The following is a 16629-nucleotide window of genomic DNA, read 5'->3' as shown; positions in this document are numbered from 1 at the left end:
CACCAGTAACTCACATTCGAGTGATTTAAGTAATTGTTCACATGCATTGGGAGGCAGTATAGCATGTGGTTACAGTTACAAGTGCAGGCTTTGGAGTCTTGGACTTGGGTTTAAGTTATAGTTCTGTCACTTATTAGTTAGGTAACCTGGGAAGTTACTGCATTTCTGGGCATCACTTTGCTCATCTGTAAAATGGGAATAATGACACTTGCCTTACTTACCTTAGATTAGAGGGCTGTTGTAAATGTTAAAAGAGATACACTGTGGAAAATGCATAATTCTGTCTCTAATAATATGTCACTGTTCCAATTTGAGAGTCTTTTTTATTAAACAAAATCTTGGGACTTGATGAAATGAAGATAAAGTACAGTTTTGTTTTTAAAACATGCACAGCTGAGTAGGGGAGTCCAGCATTTAAATGAACAGTGAAGATCGAATGTAATCAAGCTGAGATGCAATGCAGGGGCAGCAGTGGCTAACCTTGGAGTTGTGCAGTGCACAGCCTGCCCCACTGAACATCGCAGCCCTGGCAGGGGAGAGAAAACCCCAGAGAAGGATGAACAGAGCCTTCTCCAAGGATATGAAAGAGTAGCTTCTATTTTGGGGGGTTGAGAAGCCACCTCTGCAAATCATCAGTTAAAACTACAGTGGAAGGTATAAGGTGAGGCGTGTCTGAGATGTGTATGGTAATAACTGCTCTCAGCAGACTATTGTTTCTGGCAGTGAGAGGGTAAAGGTCAACCCTGGATTATCCCACAACAGAATTGTCAGGTAGGATTAAGCTGTGAAGTCCAGATTCTGCTGTCAAGCATGTGTTGCAGTGTGACTGATCTCCTAATGCTAAGGTGTGGTTTGTGTTTAGTGTTGGCTTTATTTTGACGGGCCCCAAACGAGTGCATCCACATTAGAGCAAATCACTTTCTTTTTAATTGTGTGCTTTTGTTCTGTGACAGGTGACATCGAAGGTATGGCCTTTTGTGCAACAGTCCTGTAGATACTTCTGAACTAAAGGGTCAGAAAGAGCAGTCTAATACTTTCTTCTTTTGTGCCTCCACACCTTAAGGAGGAATGCATTCTTCACCCAGTAGCACAAGTAGGAGTGGTGGAACACAGGGTCTGCTCCACACACTTGACTTTGGATTTGGGGTCATTTTCCAAATGATGGTGCTTTACAGGAGAAAATGGAAATCCACCTAAAATATAACACAATGTTTAGTCTTTATGAAGGTTTGGAAACCAGATTATGATGGCTATTTGACTTTGCCACTGCAAGTGACCTATAGTTTAGGTGTATCCTAAAGTTTATAATAGCTTTATATTAGGAAAGGAAAATTAATTTTGATATAATGTTTGATTTACATTAATTAGTTTGTGTTTTGCCACTTCATTTTATTAGATAATTTAAAAATAATTTTATTTTTAAAGCAGTTCAAGGTTTATAACAAAATTGAGTGGAAAGCAGAGCTCTATATACCGCCCCCCCAACTCCCGTACCCTCCCCACTATAAACATCCCACACCAGAGGGGAACATTTGTTACAACCGATGAACCCACATTAATATATCATTATTACCCCAAGTCCATAGTTTACTTTGGGGTTCACTCTTGGTGTTGTACATCCTGGGGTTTTGACAAATGTATACGACATGTATCCATGCAGTAAACTTTTTGAGGGTCAAATCTGGTTTTCAATGCATTGAAGTGATGCCATTTTGAATGGCGTCCAGAGGGCCCAGGCCTGGTTCACATGGTCAGCAAATGCAGTCAAGCCCTGGGAAGCTGACTATAGTAGGGTCCCTGCTCCCAGAAACCCTAGAGTTTAGAGAATAGGACAAACAAGCAACATAGCAAAGGGAACAGCCCGTGCCGAGGTACAGAAACAGGAAGGCACATGGGGTTTTCAGGGAATGGCAGAGTTCAGTTTGTACTGATCTGTTTGTGTGTGTCTGGGGGGGGGTCATGGCGGGTAAAGGCAAGAGTGTGGAAAGGCTGGCAGGAGTCTGCTTTGTCTCTGGCTAGGAAATGTTGATTAGATCCTGTAGGACATTGTTTCTACAGTGTGTCACAAAAAAAATAATTAAAATAACCACCCCCTTTTACTGTACTACCTATCGTGCTGAGCACCTTCCATGTATCAGCTCATTTAATTCTCATAACAAGTCTGTCAGGCGGCTACTCTTGCTGTCCCCTTTTTTATGGATGTGGGTCCACAGTACAGGGTGAGCTGCCTGCCACTCCTGGGCTCAAACCCAGGCAGGCTGACTCCAATGTTCTAATTCCCAGGGATGTGTAGTGGCAGACAGGGGCTGTGGTAAATGCTTTGGCAAACACTCTCGGAAGTTCTATAGATGACAAAAAATGGGTCGAACTCAGTATTTCACACTTATTTTAATCTTCTGTTAAGTACTCTTGGAATTGTTTGGGGAATAAAACACTGCTATGAGGTGGAAAGCCATCAGAGGATTTCAAGGTGTAATGTGACATGATCACCTTATGTTTTAGGAAGAGAACCAATTAGTAGAGAAAGAATGGGGCTGGGTGATAGGAGGATCGGAGATGCTAGTTAGGTGGACATAACAATAATCCTGGCAAGAGGAAATAAAATTAACTCTTTCGGGGGGGAAAAATCTGTTTAATTGTTTTAAGTTCTGAAAGAAAAAAAATTAGGTATGAATTTTTGGTCAGGACCTCTATGAAGGAAAAGATTTAAGAGATATAGAAGGCTCAGAAAATTAGAATTTGGGTAATATAGTTACAACATATTTGGATCAATGGATTTCACCCTTTTCGTTTTCCCCAAATGAAATTTTAGGTGGAACTTGAATGTGTAGAATGGAGCTGTTCTGTTTGCAAAGGGGATGGCTATCTGGCTAGAGTTCCATTTCCTTATGTCCTTCCTATCCCCCAGTTGAAAATCACTGTTTGAAAATCCCTGATCTAGGTTAAGAGAGAAATAGATACCACAATGTTGCTTTATGACTGATTCTCAGATTTTAAAAATAAATGCTTGGAGAAGCAGCAGAGTTTAGTGGCGAGGAATATAAGCTTGGATCAAACAGAGTCTGAACCCTGGCTCTGCCACTTACTAGGTATATAATCTCAGATAGTTCCTTACCTACCCTGTGCCTCTCAGTTTTCTCACCTGTATGTACATGGGGATGGTAATAGTAGCAACCTCCATGAGTTGTTGCGAGGATTAAATGAGTTTTTGCAAAGTTGTCGCAGTATCCCAATGCGTGGCACACAGGAAGCACTCAATATGGCTGTCTTCTCTACAAGACACCAACAGGCTATCCAGACTCTGCTACCGTCCATACAGCCCTTCCAGAGACTGGGCTGTCCCCCTTTTATAAGTCTGCTTGTTCTGTTTTTAGGCTTTGATTATACGATGCTGTAATCTTATATTGGGCCAAAATCTTTCAATTAATTGAACAGTTATTATTAATTTAGGATCATGCTGTCCAATATGGTAGCCACTGGCCACATGTGGCCACTGAGTAGTTGAATTGCTGCTCGTTTCAATTGAGAAGTGCAGTAAGCGTAAAATAAATGTACATCAGGTTTTGAAGGCCTAGTATGAAAAAAGTTAAAATATCTCATTAATCATTTTTTTATTAGTTACATATGAGAGGCATCATATTTTGAATGTATCATTTAAAAAAATTTATTAAAATTAACTTCAGGTCTATGTACTTTTTCAATGTAGCTACTAGAAAACTGAAAATTAACTTTGTGGCTCCCGTTATATTTCTACTAACCAGTGCTGTTCTAAGAAGGGCAAGGAAGTCATACTAATAGTAATAAGTAACATCAAGGATTCCAATAAAATGTAAAATATGAATAATTTTCTTTAGGGATAATCTTGACTCTACTTTTAATTAAAAACATAAATAAATGGAGGAGGGATAAATAATTTAACAAAGGTACCTGAGATACTCTTCAGGGCTAAAGTCTATTCAAGATAGGGAACTGTTGTTGTGTTAGGAAGTTTAGCATTCTGGGGATTGGTGAATTTGGTAACTCTTGGGCCTTTCCTAAGGCAAGAAAGATTAAGAATGCTGGTTTTTAAAGGCACCTCAAAAAAAATCCATAATCATTTCATAGGGTGAATGATTATCCTCCAGTTTATTCCCCTTTTCTTTTGCAAATTTATATTTTCGTCTTTACTAAAAGCTGATTTGTCCAAAGTTATTAGCTGTGGTAGAGATGCCCCACATTTTGCTATTTTCATAATGGCTAGAGTTTATAAAGATAGGGAATCTTAAAACGTATGGCCAACATCAGAGAAAAGCTAACTGACATTAAGGATATTTCTATGGTTTGATTTTATGCTAATTTTCTGGGAATGGTAATTTACCTATGATTATGGGAGTACTTGATTAAATGGCCCTGTATTTTATAGCCTGCTTAACCACATCCATATACATTTGTATGTGCAGAGGACTAAAATAATCCTGATGGAGAATCGATTGGAGTAGTCTACTGGGGAGATTTTTGGTCTTTGAATTTGTACTGTTTTTTGTCTTTGTAAGGATAATAATGTGAAATCTTCATGTCAGTTGTGTAAGATAAATTGGCACGAATGTCTGTTTTCTAGACATAGAGGTCTTCATCCTTTTGTTTATTCTAAGTGAGCTGTGCAATCTCAAAGTGTGATTTTTCTTGACTATGAGATTTGCTTCTTGGGTCTATGTTACTCTACAGTTTCTTTTCCTGTACTTTTTGAAGAGATTGGCTAGGAAAATGAAGATGGTGCAGTTGTTAATTATAGACGGGACAGTTACAGAAATCCCAGACCTACCCAAAGTAGAGGTTGATCGCACACAACTTGTTTTTTTACAGTTATCCAACTGATGTACGGTGGTTTATTTTCCAAAGCCATTGGAATGTAATTGCATGAAGTGCTGTTTCAGAGTCTGCTTATGGTCATCTTTTGAAGTATTTTCCATGCCTCAGTAGAAGTTTTAGTGCTTTATGTAATTCCTATATATTTTACGCAGAGGCATACCAACTCTGTTTCTTAGTTTACAACTGAAATACTGGGTATGCAGACAACTTATTACAACTTAATGCCAGAAATTTTGAACTTTTGCTTCTGGATGATTAACTCCCCAAAATGCTTGAGATAAGATTGTGAGTTTAATCCCTAGTAATTGCTGAGACTGTGTCTGTGACCCTTACAAATCGTTTGCATTAGAGCTGTGCCCTTGGTGGCAAAACTGGAAAAACAAAACCCTCAAACATTTTTCCCCCCATTAATAGCCAATGTGGGGGATAACAGCATTTCTATACACAAAGGAACAAATGAATCAAAAACACCCAAACTGTTTTTAAAGGCCATTACTATCATCTTTTCATGATGCTGGAAGAGGGATCTTACTAGGAAACTAAGGTACCCACACACCACTCTGCCACAAGAAACTAGCATATTTTTGAGTGTGTGCATACTTTTATGCTTCCTCTGTTAAAATGAAAAACTCTAAACCAAGTAAACCAAGAAACTACTCATATGAAAATGACAATTTAGTGTGGCATTTTTTTCTTAGTGGTACCTTTTTAGTAATTCAGGGATGTGGTTTCTCTCCCTGGGAACCAGGGTTCTTCTGTCTTCTTTTCTCATCATTGCAGTGAACTGACTGCAGAATTCATGGCACCAGAGCTGTTTGCTAAGAAAACTTGAGAAATAAAGTGGGATTTATAGCTTACCCAGAGGTTTCCTGAGGTTGAGATGGACCTGGCTTCTGTTGGGTGCCACAGAGAGAAACCAAACAGGTGTCTCTGGCATTTACCTGGGCAGCAACACAGTGGGATCCTTTTTGGTCGTGGAGGACATAATATCCATTTGGGATCACCCACCACATTCTCCTCAACCATGTGGCAATGTTTAGGAGTGAAGCTTGCCTTCGGAATTCAGCTGGAGTTTAAACTGGCAAGTCATTTATGAGCAGGCCTGGTGTGGTCCCAGCTGGGCCTGATGGTATTAATGATTCCTGGGCTAACACACAGGAAGTTGATTGGTGCACATGTTAGTTTCAGTGACCTGTTAGGTTCTGATTCCATTTCCAGTGACGCACTGTAGACACATGGCAGAATAAACCTGGGCTGCATTGTAAACTTGACTAGAGCAGGGCAAGAACTTTGAGACAGTTTTTCCCGTCTACTGAACACTCCAGAGTAGGGATAGCTAGAAGAAGAATGAGGGAGGTGTGGTGGGAATGGAGGAGGTTACTTTGGGCATAGCTTCACAGAACAGGGTGGAGATGGGCATCTCATAAATGGACTTTCCTTCCCACTTGATAACTGAATTCAGCGCTTCTAAAATTAGGTTGTTCTGGCCATGAGCAGGTAAACGGTGTCCTCCAGGTTACCTGTCTCTTCCGCTTCTACCCTGCACTGGAAACCCTGTTTTATAAGTAGTTCTGAAATTATTTCATTGGATATATACATGGGGAATCACCCTGAAATATCCTGTGTCTTATGGAAAAGGCTGTATTGCAACAATCAAAAAAATCATGCCATGAGTTAGATTTTTTACATTCGAAGTAATTTTCCTTATTATTTAGAGCTCTGTACTAATATGTCTTAAAGTCTTAATACATGTCTTATGTTATATCACGATTTCCCTTGTATCTTTTAATCCTCCTTTTCAATGTATGCATGTGTGTGTATGTTTTGTTTGGTTGGTTTTTGTTTTGGAAGCTCAGGTCTGGTTTAATGATTTGGTGGGTGGGAAAGAAAAAAAGAAATTTAAAATTTTAGCCTTCAAAGCATAGGAGCAGTAAAAAAGATATTTTTACATTTTTTGAAAAATCAACTGTAGAATATTTATGCAGTTACTGTGGACCTTTTAATAATTTGAATGTTATAATTTGAATGAATGACTGTTATAATTTGAATGAAGTATGGACCATAAAATTATACCCCCAAATGTCAAGATTACTTTTAGTGAAAGATGATAAATCATGGTTGGCCTGTTACGTAACTGCAAAGTTTGCCCTCCCTTTCTCCACCCATGCTTATAAAAGAGCTCTTTTCCAACTAAAATAATTATTCCATAGCATAGCACATTACTGTTTACATAAATTACCTCATTTATTATATGCAAACTCGCTGCCAGCTATCCAAAATAGTGGAATACCCTTCCAAGGAGGCACTGTGCTCCAGAAAGGAACTCAGTATAATGCAGAACTCCCTTGGCTGTTTTCCAGACAGTTTATTCAATTAAGTACCCAGATTACCTCATTTTAGGATTAGCCTAAGCCTACATCATAGATCCCTTTGGACAGCACCAAGTGATGGTCCAGTGTCCCATTAACACCTATAATGAGACTCTAAAGAAAATCTTAGGGAGGCACTGCTTCGTGACGATTTTTCTTTTTCTTATACCTTTTAGATTTTTTATGTTGTTTATAGGTCTTCCATCTTTTACTTTGGCTGCTTTTTTCTCACTCATTTCCAGATAACCTCTGCTTCCTAATTCTGTGGTTTGTAGGGATACCAGTAGTGCTGATGAAAAAGATTCTTGAGGCCCGATTTCATTTACTGATGGTGATGATGATGGTGATGGTGATGATGATGATGATGATGATGATAGCAACAGCAATAGAAGGCAGCATTCATGAAGTAGTTACTGAAGATGTGTGTCCGTGCCCCCCACCCCCACACCCACACATACATGGTTGACAGGCATCCCTTCATTTAGGCCCCTAACAGTCTGTGTGTGATACTTGTAATCATCCCCATTTTACAGATGAGAAAGTTTGAAGGCTCTGGGACGTTCAGTAACTTGGACACAGTTACTGAGTGAGTGTAAAAGCTGGGAGAGGAACTGACTGCAAAGCCTGTTTTCTTTCTGCTCAGCCACATTTCATTTCCTCCACATCATCAGTCACGTTGGAACAACTAATGGCTTCACTGGAGCTGGGAACGGAACAATAGGGTCAGAACTCACTCAGGCAAGTTTGTCTCAGTTGATAGATGTGGAACCTTGGCTTTTTGTTGCTCGAGAAACCCATCAACTTCTGATACGAACTTGCCCTTTGGGACATCATGAAGAAAAGGTGGTCAGATCACTTTTTTCATCTGAAAGTTTCATTTAAAAATAGCCCTTCGAGTATTTGGGACTGTAGCTTTCTGGGATCAAGGACATGTCTGCTTTGCTAGTAAAGTCAGAGTCAGAGCTTTATTACATATTCTGTTAGGGCTGTGGCAGGGTTGGTCTGTGCTATGGTTGAGGGGGCAGCCAGCTGGAATGGGAACATCTGCACAAGCGTGCCTTTGGAAGGGAAGCATTGTAACGAAAACATTCTTTTGAAGGCAGATTTCCAGGTGTGCTGTAAAGCGTTCTAGGCTATAATTGAAATATAAAAGAATGCTTCAAAAGCAGTGATCTATTTTTTGGTGATTGTTGTGCTAATCCTGAAATCTGAGCATTAATTAATATAAAGACAGGATTGGATGCACAAAAGTACCTGTTTTAATCAGTGAGCAGGTTGCTCAAAAGTAAACTGGTTGAGGCTCCAAGTCTAAGGGTGAAAATCTCACTTTCATCTGTCAAATCCCACCCTAATCTGCCAAGAGCAGCCACCGTGGGCCCCTGTGGCAGCTGCGAAGGGGACCCGTCCACTCTGAAAGCTTGATATGGGGAGAGGTTTGCTGTAGTTCAGGTTTAATAAAGTGGTGGAGGGTTGTTTTTCTGTTGGTTTGTTATTTTGGGTTTTTTTTTTTTTTTTAGTTCTCCATTAAAGCTCAAAAAGAGTGAATCGGTTTTCAGTTAAAATCTGGTCCTGGATGAGAATAATTCTCCACTGTGGAGGCTTTCAGTTGGCAGAATTGTCTTAAGACTCGAGTAATCAATTACTTCGTAGCAGGTGCAAGAACTGTGTTTGCCTTTGCTAGCATGCTCCATGTGAGATCACCAGGCATTCAGAAGCCACAGGAAAGTCAGCCTTGAGATCTTAAGGAACGCGTGGTCACTGTCACCACCCTGCACCACCTCCTAACCTAGCATAGGGACATCGACCTCAGGTGTACAAACAGCAGCAGTGGGTATGAATACTGCTTCTGCATACTCGGTGTAGATAACAACATTGTGTGCATGTGGCCTCTTTGTAATTTGTCCCCAAGGTAGAAAGTGAAAGCTGGACCCTGGTGTATGAGCTAGGGAGCCAAAGGTGACATGAGGTGCTGGAGTCTTGGTTCCTGTGTGGTCTAATGATGGCCGTTTTAGGCATGAATTGATGCTATTTTACCCTTTTTATCTAGACGCATTACTTTGGCCTTTGGTTTCTGAGCAAGAGCCAGCAAGCACGATGGGTGGAGCTGGAGAAACCTCTGAAGAAACATCTGGACAAATTCGCTAATGAGCCTCTGCTTTTCTTCGGAGTCATGTTCTATGTGCCAAATGTGTCATGGCTTCAGCAAGAGGCCACAAGGTAGGTGCATATTACCTGGTGTTCTATATAAGGGTGTGGATGAACTGTGGGGACTCATGTGAAGTAGATGAGCTGGTTGATTGGCGGGGAAGAAAGAGGGGAAAGGGGGGAGGGGGAGAGGGAGAGGGAGGAAAAGATGTAGTGGGGAGAAGGTAGGGTAGATGGGATTGTTTACCAATTGCTTTGCAGCTTTAGATTTTTTGTTTGAATTCATGTAGCTAACCCCAGTGGTTCCCTATAATGCCAGTAAGGTAGTAATGATCCTGAGTTAGGCAGAATCTTATGTCCAGCAGCATAGAAATATTAGTTGGAGACTGGGGGTAAAATATCCTAGAATTTAATTAAAAAATTAGCTACCTGTTTACACTTTAGTTCACCCCTTCACTTAGAATGTCCCCACACAAAATGTACTTGTCATGCAGGGAGTCATGCGGGGTCTCTGGTCCTGCTCCCCACATAAGAACACAGGATATGGTGAGGCCAAAAAGGAACACCCACAGAGCCATAGGTAGGGGAGTTATACCACTATATTCTCGCTGGCGGCTGGGTTGGAGACACAGGAGGCAGGAGCCACAGTATCCACAACCTGCCGTCCATTTGTCTCTGCCAACCAACCAACCCCACTTGCTAGCTGCAATCCCCCTGTGCTAACTGCAATCCACTCTTGCTAGCTCAGCCACTATTTTCTTGCTAGCCCCCATTTTTGCTAGCATAGCCACAGCAGTTATATTCGTGGCCAATGGCTCACTGGTTACAGCTGACGGCCAACTAGCCACAGCTGATGGCCATCGAATCACAGTTGATGGCCATTCACTACCTGAGCCAGCACCTTACCATGTGAAGGCGAGAGCCTGGAAACAGCACTCCTGGCTCTGTCCCCACATGTACCATCAGACTTTGGATTTGAGGATTGAGAAGGTAACTGAAGATGAGAGTAGAGTTGAGGAAAATGTTGAGAGGACAAGAGTTTTGATTGTCTTAGGTTAAATAAGGGGAGACAGAAAGCCAGTAGTAAAGAGAAGCCCCAGGGATGGGTCCCACCCTCCTATGCATTGGCTGCTTTACGTTGGAGAAAATCACCTGCCATCTTTGCAATATTTCTTCCTTATCTGTAAAAAGAGGGATTTGGATAAGTCCCTAAAGCTCTGTTTTTTTGTTGGTGGTAGAACAGCTCATTTATTGGTAAGAGTTTCCATTAAAATATACTGGAGGAGTGTCTCCTTATCAATTGGTTATTTTCAGTAATAAAGGGAATCACACAAGCCCTCTGATTTTCGTCTTTCATTTGGATCGTGGCGTTCAGAGTACATGGGATGCAGTGCCAGTCGCATCCTGAAATAAAGGAACAGCATTCTACTTGATAATTGCACGTGTCGTTTCTTAGAGTTTAAATTTCTGACATAAGGGATGTGCTTGAAAATTTTGTATATATTTTAAGATAATAGTTTCCAGCATCTTTTTTCCCCTCTTTTTTTAAAAAAATCAAAAACTATTGTTAAATAGGTGGTGATTCTGTAAACAGAGGCCATGAGGTAGCTTACAATCTGACCCGGAAAATTATGTTTACTCTTTCCGGTGTCATTCATTTGAAGCTCTTGGTCATATACTGTTGTGATCAAGTTATTTCACTTATGTTTGTCGTTTCTGCACAAGAAATTGTTTACTCCTCAAAATGGGACAGTTTCCACTGGCTTTTGATTCCTCCTTGAATAGTTTACAGTGTTAGGAACACAGCATTAGGTTAATAAGTGCTTGCTGTCCCATGACTGTCAGACCAGTCATTGGGTGCAAGGCAATGAGTAATAAGGATGAAACACAGACTACAAATTAATGCACATTGGAAAAAATTCCATCTGGAGAAAAAAAATGAAGTGTCGTCACTCGAGACAGACTTTTTCTGTAAGGTCTGTGTTTGAGGAAGAGCAGTTGAAATGGCGAGGGACTCAGAAATTGCGCTCTTAAGAAGTTAAAGAAATAAGGCAGTTTAAGCTTAGAAAAATGAAGACTTGCAAAGGTGCAGTAGCTGCCTAAGAATATTTGAAGACTTGCGGGAAGGAATTCAATGTCAGCTCTGGAACACAAAATGAGTGAAGTTCAAGGAGCTTGAAAGACTTTTGGTGATTTTTTGGCTCAACATAAGAACCCAGTTTCTAATAATTAAATCCATGTAAAAGTGGAACAAGCAGACATATAAAAGAGTGAGAGCCCGGTGTCTGAAAGTGCTGTAGCACAGAGTGTGGTATCCTGTAGAGGAGATGGCCATATTGGGTAAGGTGTTGGAATGGAACAGTGCTTCTCAGGCAGACGGCCTGCTGTATCCTAATTACCTGGAGCGTTATTGTAAATATGGATTCGAGGGCTGGCTGTCCCAGAAGTCTGAATTGGAATGTCTAAGGCTGGGATCAGGAGGATGTATTGTTTAAAATAAATACTATTCCTCTGGTGGTTCTGATGTTCATCCACACTTAGGAATCAGTAAATGAGGTAACCTCTAAAGCCCTTACAGTTTTAGATTTTCCAGGTAAGTAACATTAACGATGCGTTATTTGACTGTCAATGTTTGTATTCATAAGCTGAAATCTTAAAATTTGAGGTAGAGAGTAAGAATTTTTGGTGGTGGTAGTTATTGAGGCTGGGGATTAGGAAGCATTTCTTTCATTTTTCTTTAGTACTTCTTTTTGCTCAGTGAGCTTGGTTCATTAAGATGAAATTTGATAAGGAGGGACAAAAGTGTTTTCCAACACAGGATTTTGCGGCCAACTGTCATTTCATCAGAAAAACTAATTAAGAAAATAAATCTTTGAAGGACATTTTAAAACTGAAACATTACAGCTAAACTGTGTAGATTTCAGGTATAACCTCTTTATGGCAAAGGATGTTTAAAGTTAGGAGCTGGGATCGCTTCTCGGCCTTTTGGCTAAGATCAAGTGTAAAGTTAGGAGTGGTGCGTGTGTGTGTGTGTGTGTGTGTGTGTGTGTGTGTGTTCAGCATTGTAGGAATTTTTGTTGCCCCAAGGGAAAACTGGAATGTGCCCAGGGGTGTGAGAGCAAGTCAAAGACAGTACTGGGAAGATGGAGAAATAAGAGACAAGAGTATTGTCAGTAGAGAAGGGAAAACTTATAGAGGGAGAAAGGAAAGAGAAAGGGAGTAACATACAGTCGGGAAGATGGCGGGCCACCAGCAATGATTCAGGTGTGATTCAGTGAGACCTACTGTAGGTGGTAGGCACGTAGACGAGAATAGAAAGCAGACCTGATGTGGACAGAATAACGTTTTTAAACGCTCAGGGTTTCTGGGTTTGATGTTAGAGAAGAATCGATGAACTGAATTCAAGGTGACCAATGCTACTCAGAGGCATTAGAAGCCTATTTTGGGGGGCGGGGATCTGCCTTTTTGGGAGGTTTTAGAAAAGCATCTGGAGTCCCATCTGAATATTGAAACTGCCTTCCAGGCAGAGCAGCCAAGGAGAGGCAGTAGTGAGGGGGCAGGATTCCAGAGGAATGTTTCGCAGAAGGAGGAGGGTTGGTGACTAACTCTCTAGCCATCCGCTGTTATCCGAGTTACCTTACCGGGCATCTCAGGTGGGAGATGGGCTTTGGCATCTCAGAGCACCTGGGATCTGCCTTGTCTGACACAAAACAGTTAGTCTTTGTGATGCCCTCAGAGTCAGATATTTGCATAGATTAGAAGTAGAAATCTGCCTTTCATTGTGGGCAACCCGTTGGAGGAGGCGACCATTCAACCATCTGTGCTTAAAAAATAAGCCTTTGTCTGGAGCCAACCAAACTTGTTTTTACCTAACACATGTTTGCAATGGTTTGGCTACTTCTATTTGAGAGTAAAACAAGTTCCATAGCATTAGTCATGACTAGCCATTTCTTCTCTCTTGAATAAAGACAAAGTGTTCAGAATTAATACTCTGGGTTTTTTGTTTGCTTGTGGTATGTGTGTGAACCCACATATATTAAGACACATGGGATGAAAGGAAGATATACTATTTAAAAGGCTTGTATTTCATTTCTAGTCCCCAAACAATCCCATCCTTGAAAACTTGCATGTTAATAGAGTGTTTGGAACAGCACAACAAAAGTTTGAGAACGATGTTGGTTGCAAACTGTTTAAGAAGGCAATGGACTTTATTAAAATGATCAAATCCAGATTTTTTAAATCGATGAATTGAGAAGCTCTGTTTTTTAGACATTAATTCTGACATTCTGTGTCTCATCTGGTCTCCCAGCTATGACTTTTGAAGAACAAATCTCGTCATAAGTGAGGGAAATAGACCAAGATAACTATGATTGAGTTGGAGAAGAAGGGACAATTCATGCCCTAGTTTTAGGTGATAATTTAATGAGAAGACAAGGGGAGTACACACAGGAGTACATAAAAGGGGGGGAAAATCTCTTGATATTCTTTTGGAAGTATGAAGAAAACTTGCGAAGAGGACACACTAGTAGACGGAGGGTGAGTCATAAAACCATAGGAATTAAAAAGATTAAGAAGAGAATAAGACACATTACCTTGGGGCTTTAAAAACCCTAGTTTTCCCCTTTTGGTTAAAATGACTAAAGGCCACCATAATTTTTTCCCATTTTGCTTTTTTTTTTTTTCTCGTATTTCTTTTTGCCAGCTTTTCTGTTCAGTGAAGGGACTCTCGCTAGCATTTCATCTTCCCCCACTATGTTCTCCTCCTGACTCAAAGGAAAGATTTTTGTAATATGTTTTAATGATTTGCATAGCAACAGGCTCATTATAAACACATGGTTTTCAGTTTTTTCTGGACACAGAAAGAAAAAAGATGGCTTGTGAAGAGGTGGAGAAATTCTTAGTCAAACAGAAGGATACTTAATAATAGCCAGGGAAAGGCAGACAACTGCTGGCCAAGATCACTGCTTTTAGTTGAGGTCTGGGATTTTCCAAGTCTTTCTCCAGTGAGGAAGTCCCTCTTGAGTTTTTTTCAGTACTAAAGAGAAAACTTTTAAATGAAAAAGTAATTTTTGAGGGGTGAATTTAGGCTTCAAACGTTTAAGTTGCTGACTGCATGCATGGTTTGAAAAAATGTTTAATTCTGGGACATTTTGCTTTTACCAAAACGTGTTTTCTTTACATTACTCACTGTGGGATGGTATGTTTGCCTAGTGCAAAGGAGCTTTCAATTGTCCTAGTGAGGTAGGTCAAATAACCTTTCCTTTTTTTCTAGGACACGTTTGTAGCCCGTTGTTCAGGTGGGGCTGGCTGCCCTTCTAGTGGCGAGCTCCCTCTATAGGAGCAAAGCAGTGGAACCGTAGCTGTATCCAGCATGGTTACGCCACAAACCAAGGACAGTCTTCAAACACTCATGTATCTGGTGGAAACTCCTGGTCTGTGGGGGCCTGTCCCAAGTTCCCTCCGTCTAGCGGGTGCTGCCTTGGTATTTTCTGTACATCTCCCAACCTCTCTATAAAGTATTGGACTGTGAGGTTCTATTCTAGTCTGCTAGGTTAAACTGCCTGATAGTTATTCCCAGAAGGATAAGAAATACTTAATCTCTGTATGGCATTGTACGGGGACATACTTCAATGTTAAATATAGTTCCTGTCTGGGAAGAACTCACAGGTAAGGTGTCATTCCACATTGAAAGCTGTACTGTTTAGGTCCCATAAAGAGGGTAAGTACATTTTTGTGTGTGTGATGGAAAGTGAAAAGAGAATTAGGTAATTACGTGTTTAGCCTATGATAGGGGCCCCTTTTCTGGGCCAGTGGCGTATTAATGGCAAAGCCAGATTAGGTGAAGTCTTGCATCCCCATAAAGGCCAAAACGGTGTTTTTATTTTTTATTTTTAACTAGGTTTCAGGATGTAGTTCCCATGACCTTACAAAAGCTTTCTTCACTTTTCCTTTCTTGTAAATACTGATGCTGTCCCCATTCACACCCCTGCTTTGACTGCAGTTGTAAATAAGTCTGGTCCAACCAGGGTTGAAAGTGTCTGATTTAAAAGCTCTAATTATGGTAATGTTTCCATTTCCTTTTACAACACCATTTATTTTGTTCCTCAGGTTCTTTGAGTTCTTTTGTTATTTTGAAATGTCATTTTAATGGCTATTTAAAGTGTATCCCTGGCCTGGGAAGGAGGGACTCCCTTCAAGCCCCACTTAAGAGTCAGCATGGGGGTGGCCGGTTAGCTCAGTTGGCTAGAGCATGGTGCTAATAAACCAAGTTTGTTGGTTCGATCCCTGCATGAGCCACTGTGACCTGCGTGCTCTCCTTAAAAAAAAGAAAAAAAAAAAGAAAAAAGAAACGAAAGAAAAAGAAAAAAAGAGCATGAATTCCCCGTGGATAATATAATTTGCTGAGAAGGGCAGGTCCTCCTCCTGGCCAGCTCCAGCAGGTAAATGGGAACTTGTTCTCTCTCTGTTGATGATTGCGAACGGGGCTATTTCTGCCAAATAGTTCAGATACTAGGATTTAATTCCAAACGTTATTCTGTGCAGGTAATATAATGTATGATGAGATAACAAAGGAAAATGGCTGTCCATAACCACCAAAGCAACCTTGAAGGCAAGAAGAATGGCTTTCCCAAAAGCAGATTAGTTGGTGACAGTGTTAGCTGCCATTCTCCATGCTTTACATTTCAACCTTTATTAAAAAGCGCCTAGTCCATGTTAGACGTTTTGCTAGTCAGTGGGAGTGTGAGAAGAAACAGACCTCACCACTCTCCCTGCTCTGCCAAAGAGCTCTATTTCTAAGCAGCTTTCATTTCATTTCCGTGTTTTTGACTTATTGGCGAATTATTTGAGTTTGTCCCTGAGAGCCCAGCAGGTGTCTTCCAGAACCGGGATCAGAACTGGGACCAGCCTCCGGCCTGCGACCTGAGCAGTTAGTTGCACAGGGCCCCGTGCTCAGAAGGACTCTTTGCATAGCTTATTGCTCTGCTTTTATCCTCGTGAAACTCTAGTAATTTCTGAACAACAAACCCTACGTTTTTATTTGTCACCAGGCTGCAAATTATGGAGCCAGTCCTGCCCAGGACACCCTCCTACTTTCCACCTCTGCTCAATTCACCCTGCTTGTTTTGTTGGTACCTTGTGAGTTGCTCTTAGCTGGGTGGATCTGAGCCGGCTGTTATGGGTGTGATCAAAGAGAAAAAGTAAATAAATAAATTTAAAAAGCTTGCAGGGGAAGAAAAATAAAATTTTCACTATCTATGCAAATACG

The 16629-nt window shown here is 40.8% G+C and overlaps 1 protein-coding gene across 4 annotated transcripts in view; it reads left to right on the top strand.

Annotated features, from left to right (window-relative positions):
* PTPN14 (protein tyrosine phosphatase non-receptor type 14) overlaps nucleotides 1–16629 on the top strand; it is a 153323-nt gene that overhangs the window by 66938 nt on the left and 69756 nt on the right. For all 4 annotated transcript variants that reach the window (XM_081026396.1, XM_081026393.1, XM_081026395.1 and 1 more), the window contains exon 3: nucleotides 9265–9434. In XM_081026396.1, the coding sequence (XP_080882522.1) occupies nucleotides 9265–9434 (170 nt within the window). The remainder of the gene's footprint in view (nucleotides 1–9264; nucleotides 9435–16629) is intronic.

Source organism: Rhinolophus hipposideros (genome assembly GCF_964194185.1).
Source record: "Rhinolophus hipposideros genome assembly, chromosome: 19".
Lineage (NCBI taxonomy): Eukaryota > Metazoa > Chordata > Mammalia > Chiroptera > Rhinolophidae > Rhinolophus > Rhinolophus hipposideros.
This window is presented reverse-complemented; position numbering and strand designations above follow the sequence as displayed.